The sequence below is a fragment of the Mytilus californianus genome, unplaced genomic scaffold (genome assembly GCF_021869535.1).
Source record: "Mytilus californianus isolate M0D057914Y unplaced genomic scaffold, xbMytCali1.0.p SCAF_15, whole genome shotgun sequence".
In the NCBI taxonomy this organism is placed as follows: Eukaryota; Metazoa; Mollusca; class Bivalvia; order Mytilida; family Mytilidae; genus Mytilus; species Mytilus californianus.
This window is the reverse complement of record NW_026262637.1, coordinates 19,466,501-19,483,062: the sequence shown is the minus strand read 5'-3', so window position 1 is coordinate 19,483,062 and position 16,562 is coordinate 19,466,501. Positions and strand designations below refer to the sequence as shown.

Below are 16,562 nucleotides of genomic sequence, written 5' to 3'. Positions count from 1 at the left end.
TTTTTCACAAAATTAATTTACGTTCCGCCATGTTTGTTATTAAAATTGTAGAGGGCGCTCTTATCATTTTCAAAACTAATCATTTACTTCATCCATATTAATATGCAATTTTTATTTAATATCAAATATAAACTGATAAATTTCAAAATTAAATGCTACACTACAAATTTCTCATTTCTTTTCACTGCATTGCATAAAATAAACTGGAATCTGCTTGAATTTAACGGAACGAAACAAGTTTATAAGTCAGCCAGGAACCAGTTTATGCATAACGATGTATAAACTACAAAGCTTATCAGTTATTCGTTCCATTTTGGTGTTTCTTACTGACGCATGTGTTTTGTTTTAGCTTAAGATCCTTCAAACATTAATGTGATAGATATGTTAAACATGATTTTACTGAAGGATGGAACTGTTTTACTTTCAAAGTCGTATTCTAGTGATATCTATTAAGTAGATTTTCTGTACACACTCACCATATTTATTTTCATTTACATGTGCTATTTGAACTTCTGGTTTAAACATTCACAAGTTTCTCAATTGGTTTTTTTTTTGTGATTTTGACTTATTTTACACTAGTGAAGTGTTCTAGAATCATTTACAAGCATTTTCAACTTCTTTTTGATGATGGAAAATGGGTTTTACCATGAAAATACCACAAACGATCACACACGATTTGAAATTACCGGAGTTTCATTAGAAGTTTATTATTAGTGTGAACTATACAAGGCCAATTACAGTATATGTCATATTTGTTTTTAATTTATTGTTTAAGCATAAATTAGGAAATTGGTTTTCTTGTTTGAATTGGTTTTATATTTTTCATGTCAGGGCCTTTTATAGCTGACTATACAGTATGGATTTTGCTCATTGTTGAAGGCTGTATGTTACCTATAGTTCAGCTAACATCCACATTTGGATAGTTGTCTCATTGGCAATCATACCACATCTTCTTGTTTTTATATTTCTTTAGGAATGAAGATCTTCTAAAACTCTGACATTTAAACAACTGTTATTCCCTTATACTTTGTGTTGTATGAAGCCAATGAAATATAGTTGTATAACACATACCTTGGACTAAACCTGAAGAAAACAGGTATTTTCTCATAAGGTTTGAGTATTCCCTGATTAGGTATGGCAGTGACCAGTGATGTTAGGACATTTGTTCCACCTTTAGATTTATCTCCGTTCCCAGTATTAGCCAAGGCATCAGTTGTACTTTTTGTCAGATCTATTCCCTGTTATAAAATTTGACAGATTGATTATTTTATAACTTTTCAATTTTTCTTGCATTATCAATTTAGGTCTGATGAACATATTGAAAATTATGCAAACTATATTTCTGTAGAACTTGATAAACCAGAGTAGAGAAAAAAACACTAAGTCAGATACAGCATGATAAAGCAGGGTCAACAAGGTATACCTCATGTGCCAGTCTGCAGGAAATGGTTCAGCAAAAGCATTCACAAAACTTAGCTCAAGTTAAAATCTGTATGTTAAGGTTAAATAATGGTAGCAAATTCAAAAGAAGAAAATATTCCCACCAAATATTCTGTATTGCCTGTAAAGATTGGAGTCAAATATCTTTTAATTCCACTAATCAATAATTAAAAAAAAAAGTATATAAATTGAATTGGGCTATTATTCTAGCAACATTCAACCCAATCTTTAGATAATTTGGAACGATTACTATTTTCTTCAATCTGACCATGCTTACCATTTCCTGAGCCACAGCATCTTCATCCAGTACAGCTACAAAATTAACAGATTCTGGACTGTTATTATACAATAATGCACATTGTGTTCTGTCACACCCATAATAGGTACTGCCAAACTGTACACAATCTAATGGTGCTCCACTATCTACAGATAAAACTTCTAGAGCTCTGTCAACTAATCTTCCCTTTATTGTCAATTGTTTAGGTTCTCTTCCTTCTAGTTTTACTCTGAAAAAATATGAGATAATTTATTATTGCAAATCCCTAACAGACATAAAAATAATGAGAGTTTAATAATTGAGATTTTAAACCCTGCTGTAACAGATATACTCATAGATATTTATAAGAAAATTAGAGTGTCTATCAATTCAATCATTGTCACGTCACATTTTGGTCTAAATTCAAAAACATTGCAATATTATCTAAACTTACAGCACTTGTCTGTTTTATTTTTACTGCAACATTTGCAAATTTCATTTTTTTTTGCAATGGAAATAAAATGTATTTTTTCAATTAGAATATTTTAGATATGGAGCAATGAGGCAGCAATCAAATAATACAAAAATCAGAAAAACATAAAGGTCAAGTCTTTTGTGTAAAAAATCCTTTCTCATCTATAGAAATAATTCCAGTTATGAGTTAAGATACTTGCCTAACATGCTCTTCTAAGTTTCCAGGTTCTTTTGTTACATATTCAATCTGCAAAACAAGAAATAAGAAAGGATTCAAAAATATTGCTTGCACAAATTAATATTTAAATCATATTAAAGCATTAATGTATGGTATTTTTTTCTATTCATCCAAAAAATATTGTAGCTATGAATTTAAGAATATTTTTTACTATAGTAGTCATTAGACAACATTTGAACAATATATGAATATATGTTATTTAATTTGAATTTTGCTGCCCTAGGTAATCATGGTAATTTACAGAATGTAATAGGGAACATCAGGAGAAGTTTGGACTCTTGAAAGATACTGAAACAAGCCAGAAATTGAAATAAATCATTGTATTTGACAGTTATGCTCATCATTGCAGGTTTGTAGTACATGTATTTTTATTCTAAGCCAATACAGATGCACATTTTTACCTTTATCAACTGTACACTTTTAGGAGGTACATTGCCACTGGTGGGAACAATGGCTAAAGGTTTGTCTCCTGAATACTTCAGTTTAAATTCTCCAGCTTTAGATCCATGATTTGTTAATGCTATTTCTTTTGATATTGTTTTACTGCTGGCTACAAGACTTCCGAAGTCAACAACTTCTTCAATTTCTAACATAGGCTGCATAGGATATCTATGATTAAAATAAATAATACAATATAGGTCAGGGCAATCAACAATTTTAAACTTAAAATAACTGTGGATGATTCCTTTACAAATCAATTGATAATCTGATAGAAAAAATTTAGACTATTACTTTTCAAAGTGTGCTAAATAGTCTCTGAACTTGCTGTAAGTTCTTCGGTTCTTTTTGAAGATTCCCCAGTAACTGTAGTGAGTTAATTAATTTTACCTGTTTACCCCCCCCCCCCCCCCCCTTTCCATTATATCTTTGGAAATTGTGTCTCTGTATTATAGACGGAATATACTTTTTTGTACAAAATTTAAATAATTATTTCTGTCCAAAAAATCCTAACATTAAAATTTAAAATATGAAACTAAGAACTTACGCTATTAATGGTATTTCAGCCACATCTCCATCAACAGTTACAACCAGTCTATCACGAATCTCTTTTGCTTCACTGGTTTCAAATTCAACAATAGCTGGGACGCATAAGCCTGATGCCACTGGCTTTGTAGGGTTTTTTACTTTTAGATTGAAGAACTAAAAAAGAAAACATTTCTTGCTAAAAGAACAACTCAATTATTTTTTAACTGTCCTTTTAATAGTTTTATATTAGAGAGTAGCAAGCATGAGTGAATTAACTTTATAGATACTTTAGTTTTCCCTAGTGAAGATTTTATGGATCAGGCAATTAATGGTTTACATACATGTGATGGACTGTGAAACTCAGATCAGGAGATTGGGAAATTTTGGTCAGGAGATTAGGACTCAGATCAGGAGGTTTTTAATCGACATAAATTTTGTCATAATTGTAACCGTGTGCTGTAGAAATTGTCTTATAAAGTGTGTTTTCTTCAACTTTCCATCTTTATGTATTATGTTAATAGTACCCTTGTACTTATAAATTTTCTCTATCTTTATTCAACATGTTCAATCTAACATTCTTTTTTTTTAGTATGTTCTTTAAATTTTTTATTTTATATCTTTTTTATCATTATTCTTGCAATCAGAACATTTGATTAACTATCTTTTTTTTTATCTTTATTAATGTCTTATAAAGTGTGCCTAGAATTTATTTGCATGTTAAAAAACACAAGGGTCATAGTTATTATATAAATTTCAATTTAAGCCTTGAAAGGAAGTATAGAACCCTCTAATAATTTTCAAATTATTATTTTTTTATTTGTCCTAACACATTCAAAATCATTTAATTACCATCCTTTTATGATTATTTGTTCAATTTATATTTTATTTATATTCTTTTAAAAAATTACATTATTTAAAGGAAAGTAACTTAAAACAGGATAAATCAAGGGAAGTAACCCAAAATTCATTTCAATTATTTTTAAATACACAAAGTTTTTATTACACAACGGCAGTTAGCCTGAGGTAAAAATCGTTGATTACCAGTATGCTTGACACCAAAGCTGACAAGTGAAGCTATATAATTATGCATGTTAATTGATTTACAGGTAAAATATAACTTCAGGTAATGCCAGTTACACAGTCACCAGATATGTTGGGCTAAAATTTTTCATTCATGAAATATTTCATACACGGGATTTTTTTCTCTTCAACAGGAGGTCGGGAGGAGACCCCTGAAAATGGGATTATTCCCACATGTACGGGTTTAAATAAAATTTGTTTGATGTTTTCATAAAATGCTTTGTTTAAACTTATTATAACATATTATGGATAAACAAATTCTGTCATGTTTGTACAATCAACAAAACAGAACTAACAAAAAATTTTTATACTGTAACTATAAATTTCACTATGCTTAAGATATATCCGGCACAGCCGGTGTGGACACGTGTCCCTCCGGAAGTAAGAGGGTTAATCTCAAATAATTTTTAAATATATTTTTTTTCTGCATTTGAGTTTAGGTGGAATTTAAATAGACCTTATCCTTATTTACATTCCACGACACCTGACTCAAGATTTTATGAACTATTGACATTGTGCAACAATAAAAGGCGAATTTAGGGGCCTCACATGTACGTTTGTAGCTACATACACCAATCTTGATTTTTTTTATGAATGAGTTACACCAAATGACCTTGGATCAATCGGCGTAAACAATGTCATCAAACAATCAAATCTTACTGTGACATAATAACATAGCATTGTGACATAGGAAATTTCAGGAACGTGCATGAATAGACCCTTTTACAGTTATTTCAACCATGTTGAATAGGGGGAAGATTTTCATAATGGACATGATGGAGGTGCAATACTATGAAAAATACAGGAAAACATCATTGAAACAGAACAGTTACGTGAAAAACTTTCATAGGATTTCCTGTTTCCAGTACTTTCTTACTATTTCCACCTCTAACCAAAAAATATGCCCCCTATTCTATGGCTGCAATAAGCCAATATGGCAATAACCGTGAAGTGGCCTATTTGAAAGTCATCTATATGATGCCAGGATTTGATGTTTTTTTCAGCAGGAATGCAAGGTTAACACTTTTTGGGACTCTGGAATTTAGAATCAATTTTACGGGATCAGGGAAAGAATGCTTCATTTTTGGGGGAATTCACAATTTTTTTCTCTGGAAAATTTGCTAAAATTGGCTTGCTGATAAACAATGTCAAAGGACTAGGACTTGGGTCAGGGTTTAATAAGTATGGTTTATATATTAGCTGTTGCATATACTAATGTAAACAGACGACTTAAATCCTACTCACTTTAGATTTTGGTCCATAGAATCGTATGCTTTTACTTGATTTGCTTATGTTTTTCACAGTGATGTTCAGCTCATGAACGGTGTTGACATCTGTGTCAAAGAATTCCAATTGCGGTGGTGATATTCGGACACCGAACGTGTCACCTTCCATGATGCTATTGAACAAAGATGTCAATTATTTTTTTTTAAAAACTTCAAACTGTTACCGCCATATTGTTTGGGAAGGTTGCTCGGGGATTTTTTAAGCAAACAAAATATAACCGCATTTTCGTAAATGAGTAAAACTTTAAAATTGTTTTATCATATTAAAATAAAAACAATCATATTTCTTTTTGACGCTATTATATCTGATCTGATATATCGTAGAATCAATAAAAACTTAATTTGACATTTATTCAGTCCGAAAATACCGTTAAATAAACTAGTTATACATCGCATAGCAACCACGCCATCTTTAGTAAACGACCCAATCTTACAGTCGTTTCAAAACAAAAATAAACGATGGGAGTCGATTATTACAATATTTTGCAATTAACAAGGAGTGCAACAGATGCAGACATTAAGAAACAGTAAGGAATTGATGTTTTAAATTACAGGATCAAACATAATGTTCAAAATGCATAAGAACTCACTGATTATAATGATTTCACTTTCAATCATTTTATGTTTTTATTTAATTTAAATTCATTTTGATAATGTGCATCTACATCTATACACTAAACTCTCACTTTTTAGTCTGTTCAGTCTCCCATTTGCCAAGTAACAGGTTGGGAATAACCCCTCAAATGAGGGTTAAAACCTAAATGTAATGACTATCCCTGTGCGATGGGATTGTATCATTTGTGATAATCCAAACTACAATTCCTTATGCTATGGTTCAACAGCTATCTCAACAAACAATAGCTTTAACTTATTACTAGATGGTACATTTGATATGAGTACAGCATCCCAACAAGAATGTGTAAAACCAAAACACACATCAACTCCAAAGAGAGAAAAACAAGAAACTAGGAATAAACCATTTATACCATTAAGGATCCTAAATGTGAATTGTCAGTCCATCAGAAACAAACAACACCAAGTCCAAAATCTTATAGATAGTACAAAGCCAGACGTAATGATAATGACAGAAACTTGGTTGGATTCATCAATCACCAACAGCCAAATATTCCCTCCAGAATATAACATCTATCGCAAGGACAGAAAAGAAAATAAAACTGGGGGTGGAGTCCTTATCGCCATACACAACAAGTTTCTAAGCACTGAAATACCAGAACTAGACACTAACTGTGAAATAATATGGGCACGAATACAACAAAAAGGCACAAAAGACCTCTACATATGCTCATATTATAATCCAAAAACATCTAACAAAGAGAGCCTCTCAGAATTTGAAACAGCTGTAACTAGAGCCTCACAAAACAATGCATGCTTAATGATTGGGGGTGACTTCAACCTACCAGGATGGAACTGGACAAACAAAACAGTCCGCCAAGGAACTCAACATGCAGAACAACATTACCAGCTTACAGATATTCTTGATGACAATGGATTAACTCAATTAGTACAAGAGCCAACTAGAAATAAAAACACTTTGGACCTTCTTATAACCAACTGTCCTAGTAAAATGATGAGACTTGATGTCATTCCAGGAATTTCAGACCATGATATTGTGTATGCAGAAATGAACACCAATCCAATGACAAACAAACAAAAGCCAAGAAAAATCCAACTGTATAGAAGAGCTAAATGGGACAGCATAAAAGAGGATATGAATTTGCTTTATATCAAAATTCAAAAAGAAAGCCTGAACAAGAAGACAAACATCAATATACTCTGGAACATGTTCAAAGAAGACCTAGAAAGCAGTACTAACCAGCATATACCTTCCAAAGTATGCAAGACTAAGGACAAAAACCCATGGATAACCCAGGAAATCAAAAAACTTATGAGACGAAGAGACCGAGCTTATAAAAAGAAAAAGAAATCAAACCATGCTACTGATGTTAAAAGATTTAAACAACTGAAACAAACCATCCAAAGAAAATCAAGACAAGCCTATTGGAAGTATATAGAAGACATAATAACTCCAGAAGATAACGAGGACATCCGTTCACCAACAAAAAGATTCTGGACCTATATCAAACACAAGAAAAGTGATAAAAATGGAGTAGCACCACTTAGAAGAAATGGGAAATTAGAAACTGACCCAATAAATAAAGCCAATATTCTAAATGATCAATTTCAATCAGTCTTCTCTGCTGCATGTCCAATCAGTAAACGAGATTTTGAAAAGAAAAAACTCATGTCAGATCTACCAGAAAATTATCCAGACAGCGAACAAATAATCATCACAATTAATGGAGTGGAAAAACAGCTGAAAAATCTAAAACCACACAAGGCTGCTGGACCAGACAACATCAAGCCAATGATTCTGAAAGAACTAGCCAGTGAAATTGCTCCAATCTTAACCATCATATACAATTTTTCAATGGAGGAAGGAAAGATACCCGATGACTGGCGAACTGCAAATGTCACTCCGGCATATAAGAAAGGCCAGAAATACATAGCAGCTAACTATAGGCCAACACAACTCCTTGAATGTATCGATGACATCACAAAAAACCTGGAAAACGGAAAACAATCAGATCTGCTAATACTTGACTTTTCAAAAGCTTTTGATAAGGTGTCCCACAGCTTACTCCTCCATAAATTACACCATTATGGCATCCGAAGTAAAACAAACAAATGGATAAAGGAATTTCTCACCAATAGAACCCAGGTAGTAGTTGTTGAAGGCGAAACATCTGACAAAGTAAAAGTAGAATCCGGAGTACCGCAAGGATCAGTATTAGGACCCAGTCTTTTTCTGTTCTACATCAACGACCTACCAGAAGGCTTACACTCCACAGTGAGACTGTTTGCGGACGATACTGTGGTCTATTTGACAATTTCATCAGACAGCGACTGCCATAAACTCCAAGAAGACCTGGACAAACTGGCAAAATGGGAAGAACTCTGGAAAATGGAGTTCCATCCTGAAAAATGTAGTGTCCTCACTGTTACAAAAAAGAAAAAGCCAACCAAGTGGGACTATAAACTCCACGGCCATACTCTGGTGCATGAAACATCAACTAAATACCTAGGCTGCACCATCGCAAATGATCTAGATTGGGGAGAACATATAAACAACATCACAGGAAAAGCCAGCCGAAGCCTTGGTTTCCTACATCGAAACCTCCACATTAGCTCAAAATCCATCAAAGAGCATGCCTATAAAATATTAGTAAGACCGCAAATGGAATACGCCACGACAGTATGGGACCCGTACCAGCAAAACCACATAGATAAAATTGAAAAAGTACAAAGAAGAGCTGCACGATATGTAACCAGCAGACATAGAAATAGATCAAGTGTCAGCAACATGATAAATGAATTAGGATGGAAAAGCTTACAAACAAGACGAAAAGAAGCATGACTCATCATGTGTTACAAAATAACAAACGACCTTGTAGCCATAGACAAGAATAAATATCTACAAAAACCAACAAGAAGCTCAAACCGGACAGGACAACATACTTACCTATTACAGCCAGCCACCAAAGACTGTAGGAAATGGTCCTTCTTCATAAACACCGTCAAGGATTGGAACAAACTGCCACCAGATACCGCCACAGCAAAGTCTCTTGAGATATTCAAGTCTCAAGTCACCAAAACCACAAACTAAATCAACAGAACAATTTGTTTTTATCCTGTTTTTAACCTGTTTTTAATCATGCGCAACTTGCCAGAATATTCATCATGTTGAATGTGGGCAGTATATGGAAGAAGAAGAAGATCCCTTTTTATGAGGGGCAGAATTTAACAAAAAACATTTCTAAGTACAAAAGGGCATGTGTTTATATCATTTGCAGAAACTTTGCCAAGAGAACAATATGTCTATCTGGTATTATCTTAACAAAACATGTCTTTTGATTGAGTTAAGCCATTTCAATTGATATTTTATAGGATGTCTTTCTATGTTGTGATGTTACACTATATTGTTTCAGGTAGGGTGAAGGTTGGCGCCTATTTAAACGTTTAAACCCGTTGCTTTTGTTTGCACCTGTCCTAAGTCAGGAACCTGATGTTCAGTGGTTGTCGTTTGTTGATGTGGTTCATAAGTGTATCTCGTTTCTCATTTTTTATATAGATAAGAATGTTGGTTTTCCTGTTTGAATGGTTTTACACTAGTCATTTTTAGGGCCCTTTATAGCTTGCTGTTTGGTGTGAGCCAAGGCTCCATGTTGAAGGCCGTACTTTGACCTATAAAGGTTTACTTTTACAAATTGTGACTTTGATGGAGAGTTGTCTCATTGGCACTCATACCACATCTTCTTATATTGTAATATTCATGGATTTCAATCTTCTTTTTCTTTGAAAATAAGAGGACCCCACTTTTCCAATTATAACGAATTTTCCCCCTTTTCAGTTAAAAAAGCAGAGTTATTATTTTTCCCTTTCTACATTTACAACAGCAAAATAACCCCTTGTCCGAGGGACAGTCCCTCATTTAAGGGATATCTCTCGTTTGGGGGGTTGTTCCCAACCTAAGTAAGTCAAATGATGGACCAGAGCTGTGCCAGCAGGGATTATTCCCTGGTACCTCCCTGGAAGCAGGATTGGATCAGGCCAGATGAACAAAAAGCAAATGGGTAACCCCCTTTCTATATTTTTTTTTATTTATTTTTTTCCATCATACCCTTATACTTGCTTTATATATTTTTGGTTTTATCTTATAAAATTACTCTTTTTCTTGTCCCCACCGGAAGCGTTGGATACTTGTCAGTTCAACGTATGATGTAGATACATTTGGCTGTCAATCCTGACCTTTAACAAACGCTTGTAGTGGAGTAGATGCATTACAAGGCTGATGACATTTTTATAAAATGCCAAACCTAAGATAAGGAATGAAATATCTTGATCAATTATTCCCACGTGACACAACTGATACATTCATGAATCAACAAGATTTTATTAGAAAGGTCCTCTTCATTACGCTTGGGATACAGTTTACCGTACCTTTAAAACAGTTGGTACAATTTTGAATATAAATATGTACCTAGGGTTCTGCAGTTGTAGTACTCCACATGTATGTGACGTTGACCATTTCACTGGTATTTGATTCCAAACCAATTTCAGACTCTTAGCAGAATTTTGTCAGGTAAATGCTGTTATAGGGGCATGTGTAATTGACAATTTTTTCTGGTGAAAGACATACTTCAAGAAATAGCCTCTTCCCCTTCCAACTAATTTCATCACCATACTATGTAACTCAGGTTTGCACTTTGTGCAGCCCAGCCAAAAAATGAACAGTTACCTTAACTAGTAAAAATGTTTGTGCTAATTGCCTGTGTCTTTATTAATGCATTTCTTCCTGTACATATCTTTATTTTTTCTCTTTACAGCTACAGAAAATTAGCTTTGAAATTTCATCCTGACAGAAATGATGGTGATCAAAATGCTCAAGACAAATTCAAACAATGTGCTGAGGCTTATGACATTTTAAGTGATCGTAAGTAGTCAAGTGTAGAAAAACTCTTATACATGTATAGTTTGCATTTGATACAGGCCTATACTGTAAATAATTACAAAGTGTTAACTTTACAAACCTCCTTTAAAGTGAGAGTTTTAGGAAATTTTCAAGAAGTATATTTGCTGTAGAACCAATTGCATGTTGTTTTTCATGATATTTTTTCATACTGGTATAAACAGTTGAATTATAAATGTTTTAATTTTTTAAAATCAACCTTTAACTGAATCCATCCAATAACAAGTTTAAACAAATGTAATGTTACGTTTTACAGATTGGTTATAGTGAAAGTATGGATTTTTTTCTGTAGGGTGGTAGATGTTACCTCCCTGTCAGATAAGTTGTCTTCCGACAGAGATTTTAAATTTGTTAGGTTTCCTCTGATGTCTTGAGAGTTGAATCATATGAACCATTTTATCCTAATCTAAAATCTTTGAGAGGGAGTGAGTTCTCCTTCCAGAAGACAGTATGGAGAAGTGAATTTCAATTATAGTTTCGGCCATCAACACCCTTAAAGATGAACATGCGTTTATGTTATAAGTTAACTGAAAGATGACCTGAAGCTGAGTTTTTTCTGTGTTATGTGGTGTATGAAGTTAGTTAATAGATACATTAATCTAACAAAATCTTTTTTTTTTCAGCAAGAAAGCGGGCAGTGTATGATCAGTTTGGAGAAGAAGGCCTAAAGAATGGTGTTCCTCATGGTAGTGGGGAGGCAGGTGCTTGGACCCAAGGTTACACATTCCATGGAAATTCAGAAAAGGTTTTCAGAGAATTCTTTGGTGGTGATAATCCATTCCAAGGTAAGATATAAAATAAAGGCATACAAAGAAGGATAACTTTATCCTACCTTTCAACATATTAAACAAAACCACCAAAAAACTGCATACGATACCAGATAAATTAACTAAATCTGTCATTCTTAAGGCCAATTTCCTCTCAGGTCCATCAGATTTATGTCCAAAGCAGAAAATTACACAATAACTTGTTGAAAATTGTAGATGTATCAGAAACCATCAGGATAGACCAAGACCATAACATAAACAGACCATTTACCTGGTTAATAATAATAATATCTACTGTATTTTTTTCATTACTTTTTGTAGAATTTTATGACAGAGTTGATGGAGATTTAAGCATGGGATTTGGTGGTTTACAAGGCAGAGGACATAAGAAACAAGATTCACCAATAGAAAGAGAACTTTTCTTGTCATTGGAAGAAGTATTTCATGGTTGCACCAAAAAGATGAAAATTTCTAGAAGGGTAAATAAAAAACATGATAAAACTCATCAAATTCAGTAATTTATTTCAGTTGCTTTTCAAAAATTTATTAAAATTCTGCTAACATTTCATGTAATTCACCTTTGTTGTCTGCATTTCACTATCACTACATGTATAACTTATGTCTACATTTCTCAACAAAATTTTTTTTTTTTGCATTTTAACACGATTTTAATAAAAACATTTGTATCATCATTCCGGTAAATAAATTGAATTTTGTAATATTCTGATAAATTTGATTAAATAACAATAAATAAAAACTATCCATATACGAATGAAGAAGTATTAAAACTTGTTTTTAATGTAACATTAAAATTAAAACCCTAGCATAGACAATTAATAAGTTTATTAACATTATGTCTTTTAGTTGTTGCAATTCAATCAAATTGATATGATTTTCCTTAGGTTATGAATGAGGATGGCCACACCTCCAGTGTTAGAGACAAAATTTTAACAATCACAGTTAAAAAGGGATGGAAACCAGGAACCAGAATTACATTTACAGAGGAAGGAGACCAGGGACCAAATAATATACCAGGTATGCTACACATCTAAAAGTGATTACTTCAGCATTAGGTTCTAGATTTATTTAATATTTTATAAACTTGAACATGTGTTGAAACTTAGTACAAATGTTCCCTATAATATGATCTTTCTAATTTTAATGTCAAATTAGAGTTTTGACCCCAATTTCACGATCCACTGAACATAGAAAATGATAGTGCGAGTGGGGCATCCGTGTACTATGGACACATTCTTGTTTAGGGTTATTTTAACAATTGTTGGGTATTGAAATAAGTTTTGTCCTAGTAAGACAATTTGATCAAGTAGTGACGTTTACCTTAGATACGGGGAGTTCACACTGAGCAATATAATTGGATTTGTCATCTGATACTGAATTTGTAAACACATTCCATACTCAATATTATAATAGGATTTACTTCTTCGAGAGGTTGGATAAAAATTACGTATTATTGCAGAAATGAGAACTCTTTCAATAATAATGGAGGTAACACAATGAAGTACTCTTCTTTGTACAAATGTATAAATACAAGTAGTACAGCTATAATTGCTACAAAGTACATTAATAAGATCATTTCAAGTATAAAACAAATTGAAACAATAATAGTTTCAATCACATATTGAAGATGTTTCCTATATCACAAATAAAGCATTATTCCTGAAGTAAAACCAATGGCCTTTTAACAAAACTTTTTTTCAGCTGACATTGTGTTCATCTTGAAAGACAAACCACATCCACGATTCAGAAGAAATGGTATCAACCTTGTACACACTGCCAAAGTTCCTCTGGGAAAAGCTCTAACAAACTGCACAGTAGAAATAGTCACATTGGATGACCGAATATTAAACATCCCAATCAATGATATCATAAAGTAAGTTATTATTTAAAAAATACAGGTAACAAATGTGTTAAAATATTTAAATTAAAGGCACTACAAGGAGGCCAAGCATGGCAATGCGTTTTCTGTCACTGTGTGAAAGCACATCTACAGCAATCTACTTTCAAACTAGTAAACAATATCAGTGGGTAAATATGCAAATAATCTGGATCAGCGCATATGATAACAAATAAAAGTAACTTAAATGAGAATGTATGAGGAAACATGGCTAAACCAAAACATATGTACAATACTGGTAAATAGTTTACAGTAAGCCACATTATGGTTCTTAGATGTTAGATTTTTAAAATAATTTTCATAGAAAAAGTTTAGAACTTTATCCAGTAAATGTACTTGTTTTTATCAAAACTGCAATCAAATATTATGTATCAACTTAAAATACATAAACCCCCTAAAAAACTATACTTAGATGCTATATTTACTAATATAGCACAAACATTTTTTTCTGCCTTAACTGCTGTATTACTTTTTCACAATATCTTCAAATGATTTTGTTATTTTTTTCAGACCTGGCTACACAAAAATAGTTCCCGGAGAGGGTATGCCAATATCACAAGACCCATCAAAGAAAGGAGATCTTGTCATAGAATTTGAAATTGAATTTCCAACATCTCTGTCACCTGAGAGAAAAGACTTGATCAAAAGAGCATTATTACAGTGATCTTAAAACTCCCATTGTGCATTTTTTGTAAAATTATAATTTTGAGCAAAATCTACTTCTTGTCAACATTTTATAAATTGTTTTAAATTATTTATTGTCTAGTACAAAAGATTTTGACAGTGCTTACAATTTTAAAACTAAGAAGAACTTATTTCTTTTGATACAGTACCTTTTTTATCAAGTAATTTTTGAAAAAAAAACATTTACAAAACTTATTTTATCTTAACATTGTTATACATGTATACTGTGATATTTCATGTTTGTATATATTGATTTAAGTATATAAAATGTCATTTATAATTAGTTTTTATTGAATTATTTGTAGTCTACATTTGTCTCTTCAGTAAATGCAATGAATAGTGGTACAATGTATAAACATTACCATATTCAATACTATGTAAAATGTAAACCAGGCAATGTGTTTTCAAGACATATATTTTCTACTGTCTCAAAATCCGTATGTTAAGTATAAGACCTAGTATCCTAAATGCAAAATTTACTGAGACTACAACATTTAAAAAGATTCTTCATCACTGAATGTTATAGAGCTATGTTTAACTTCATGACAATGGCATATGATTTGGTAAGATATCTTTTAAATACAACTCAGGATTCATAAAGCAGAAAACAATCTAAGCAAGATTTTATTTGTTTCATATGGTTATAAACCTGTTATTCAATTATAGGATTATATAATTTAAGCAACAAAGTCTTATTCAAATACCAAAATAAAACATCTGACTTCAGTTTGTTCATGTAAATTTCATGATAATCAAACCACTGTCTAGCACCTAGTATCACATGGAAATTCTGCACCAACAGTTCTGACAAACCTGGTATTCCCTGTGAATTTAAAGTAAATAACAGTTATGTAGCTCTTTTGCAGTATTTGTTAAGCATTCAAGAGCACCTAGTTTACAATATTTTTTCAGGAGCATCAAATATCTGTGACGTCAACCACTCTGGAGCACATATATATATATATATATAATATTCATAATTACTCTAAATATCAGCACAACAATGTTAAATCATCAAATTTGCAGAGGCAAATTTTTGTTCTTCCCTCACCGGGATTCGAACACATGCTATTAGGATATCGAGACAACACTGCCTGCACTGTGTTCAGCGCTCTAGACCACTTGGCCACCTAGACTGAACTAAAAATTCCGCTTTAAATGGCCTAGTGTTACCTTTCCTCATCAGCAGAATCTCGAGTTGTAACACAGTACATGATATATTAGGCATGAAGATGGAATTGATATATACATATATTAGTGATGTCAACGATTACTCAAGTACTCAAGTATCGCTCGGTAGTACCGAGAATCGAATACCAAAATGATACTCGATTAATCGGTTTCCTGTTAGAATGTTGTTGCCTTCTTAAAGAAAAAAATACTTTTATTCAGAGCACCTCCTGGGAAATTAAAAATAAATGAAAATTAAAATACGTTTCGAATGCTGCGTTTCATTGTCATTTAAAATTCCCTCGGACAGCGGTAGGCTATGAATAAGAGCATCTTTCCAAGGCTTACACTTGTCATTCCACCACCTCTGTACCGTCAGCGAAAATATTTTCATCAGCAGGACTGTTAGTTACGTAACAAAGTTGAGAAATCAACTCGTCCAAGAAAAAGTTGACAAGATAATATTTCTAAATAAGAACAAATTCGTTGCACCCTGTGTCGACCCTCAGAGAATGGTTAAAGGCATCAGTAAGTTCTAATCATACCCCTTTGTTGATCATTAAATATGTTTCTTTACGATTCCCAAATTATGTTGTTTGAGTAATGATTTTTCTATAGATGTTTATTAATTAATTGATTAGATTATTGCAAGTTTACATGATTAGTACATGTAGTAAATGAGCTATTAATGATGGTATAAAATTCCTTGGACTATTAACATAGTCAACTAGGTAATAA

General features: G+C 32.5%; 2 protein-coding genes across 7 annotated transcripts in view; one reads left to right on the top strand and one right to left on the bottom strand.

Moving 5' to 3' along the window:
* Window positions 1-5,926, bottom strand: part of LOC127725585 (cilia- and flagella-associated protein 47-like) — a 55,687-nt gene extending 49,761 nt beyond the window's left edge. For all 6 annotated transcript variants that reach the window (XR_007993042.1, XM_052232658.1, XM_052232661.1 and 3 more), the window contains exons 1-6: window positions 5,700-5,926; window positions 3,394-3,548; window positions 2,810-3,017; window positions 2,371-2,417; window positions 1,718-1,946; window positions 1,072-1,238 (exon numbers count right to left, since the gene is read on the bottom strand). Coding sequence is in view for 5 of the 6 variants with exons in the window: in XM_052232658.1 (XP_052088618.1) it covers window positions 1,072-1,238; window positions 1,718-1,946; window positions 2,371-2,417; window positions 2,810-3,017; window positions 3,394-3,548; window positions 5,700-5,849 (956 nt within the window). In the remaining variant the exon portion in view is untranslated. The remainder of the gene's footprint in view (window positions 1-1,071; window positions 1,239-1,717; window positions 1,947-2,370; window positions 2,418-2,809; window positions 3,018-3,393; window positions 3,549-5,699) is intronic.
* Window positions 5,927-6,126: 200 nt separating this feature from the next.
* On the top strand, window positions 6,127-14,937 carry LOC127725605 (dnaJ homolog subfamily B member 13-like). The gene is made up of 7 exons (XM_052232692.1): window positions 6,127-6,267; window positions 11,146-11,252; window positions 11,912-12,073; window positions 12,377-12,534; window positions 12,958-13,090; window positions 13,775-13,946; window positions 14,481-14,937. The coding sequence occupies exons 1-7, from the start codon at window positions 6,200-6,202 to the stop codon at window positions 14,632-14,634; spliced, it is 954 nt and encodes a 317-aa protein (XP_052088652.1). The 5' UTR covers window positions 6,127-6,199; the 3' UTR covers window positions 14,635-14,937.
* The last annotated feature ends 1,625 nt before the right edge of the window (window positions 14,938-16,562 follow it).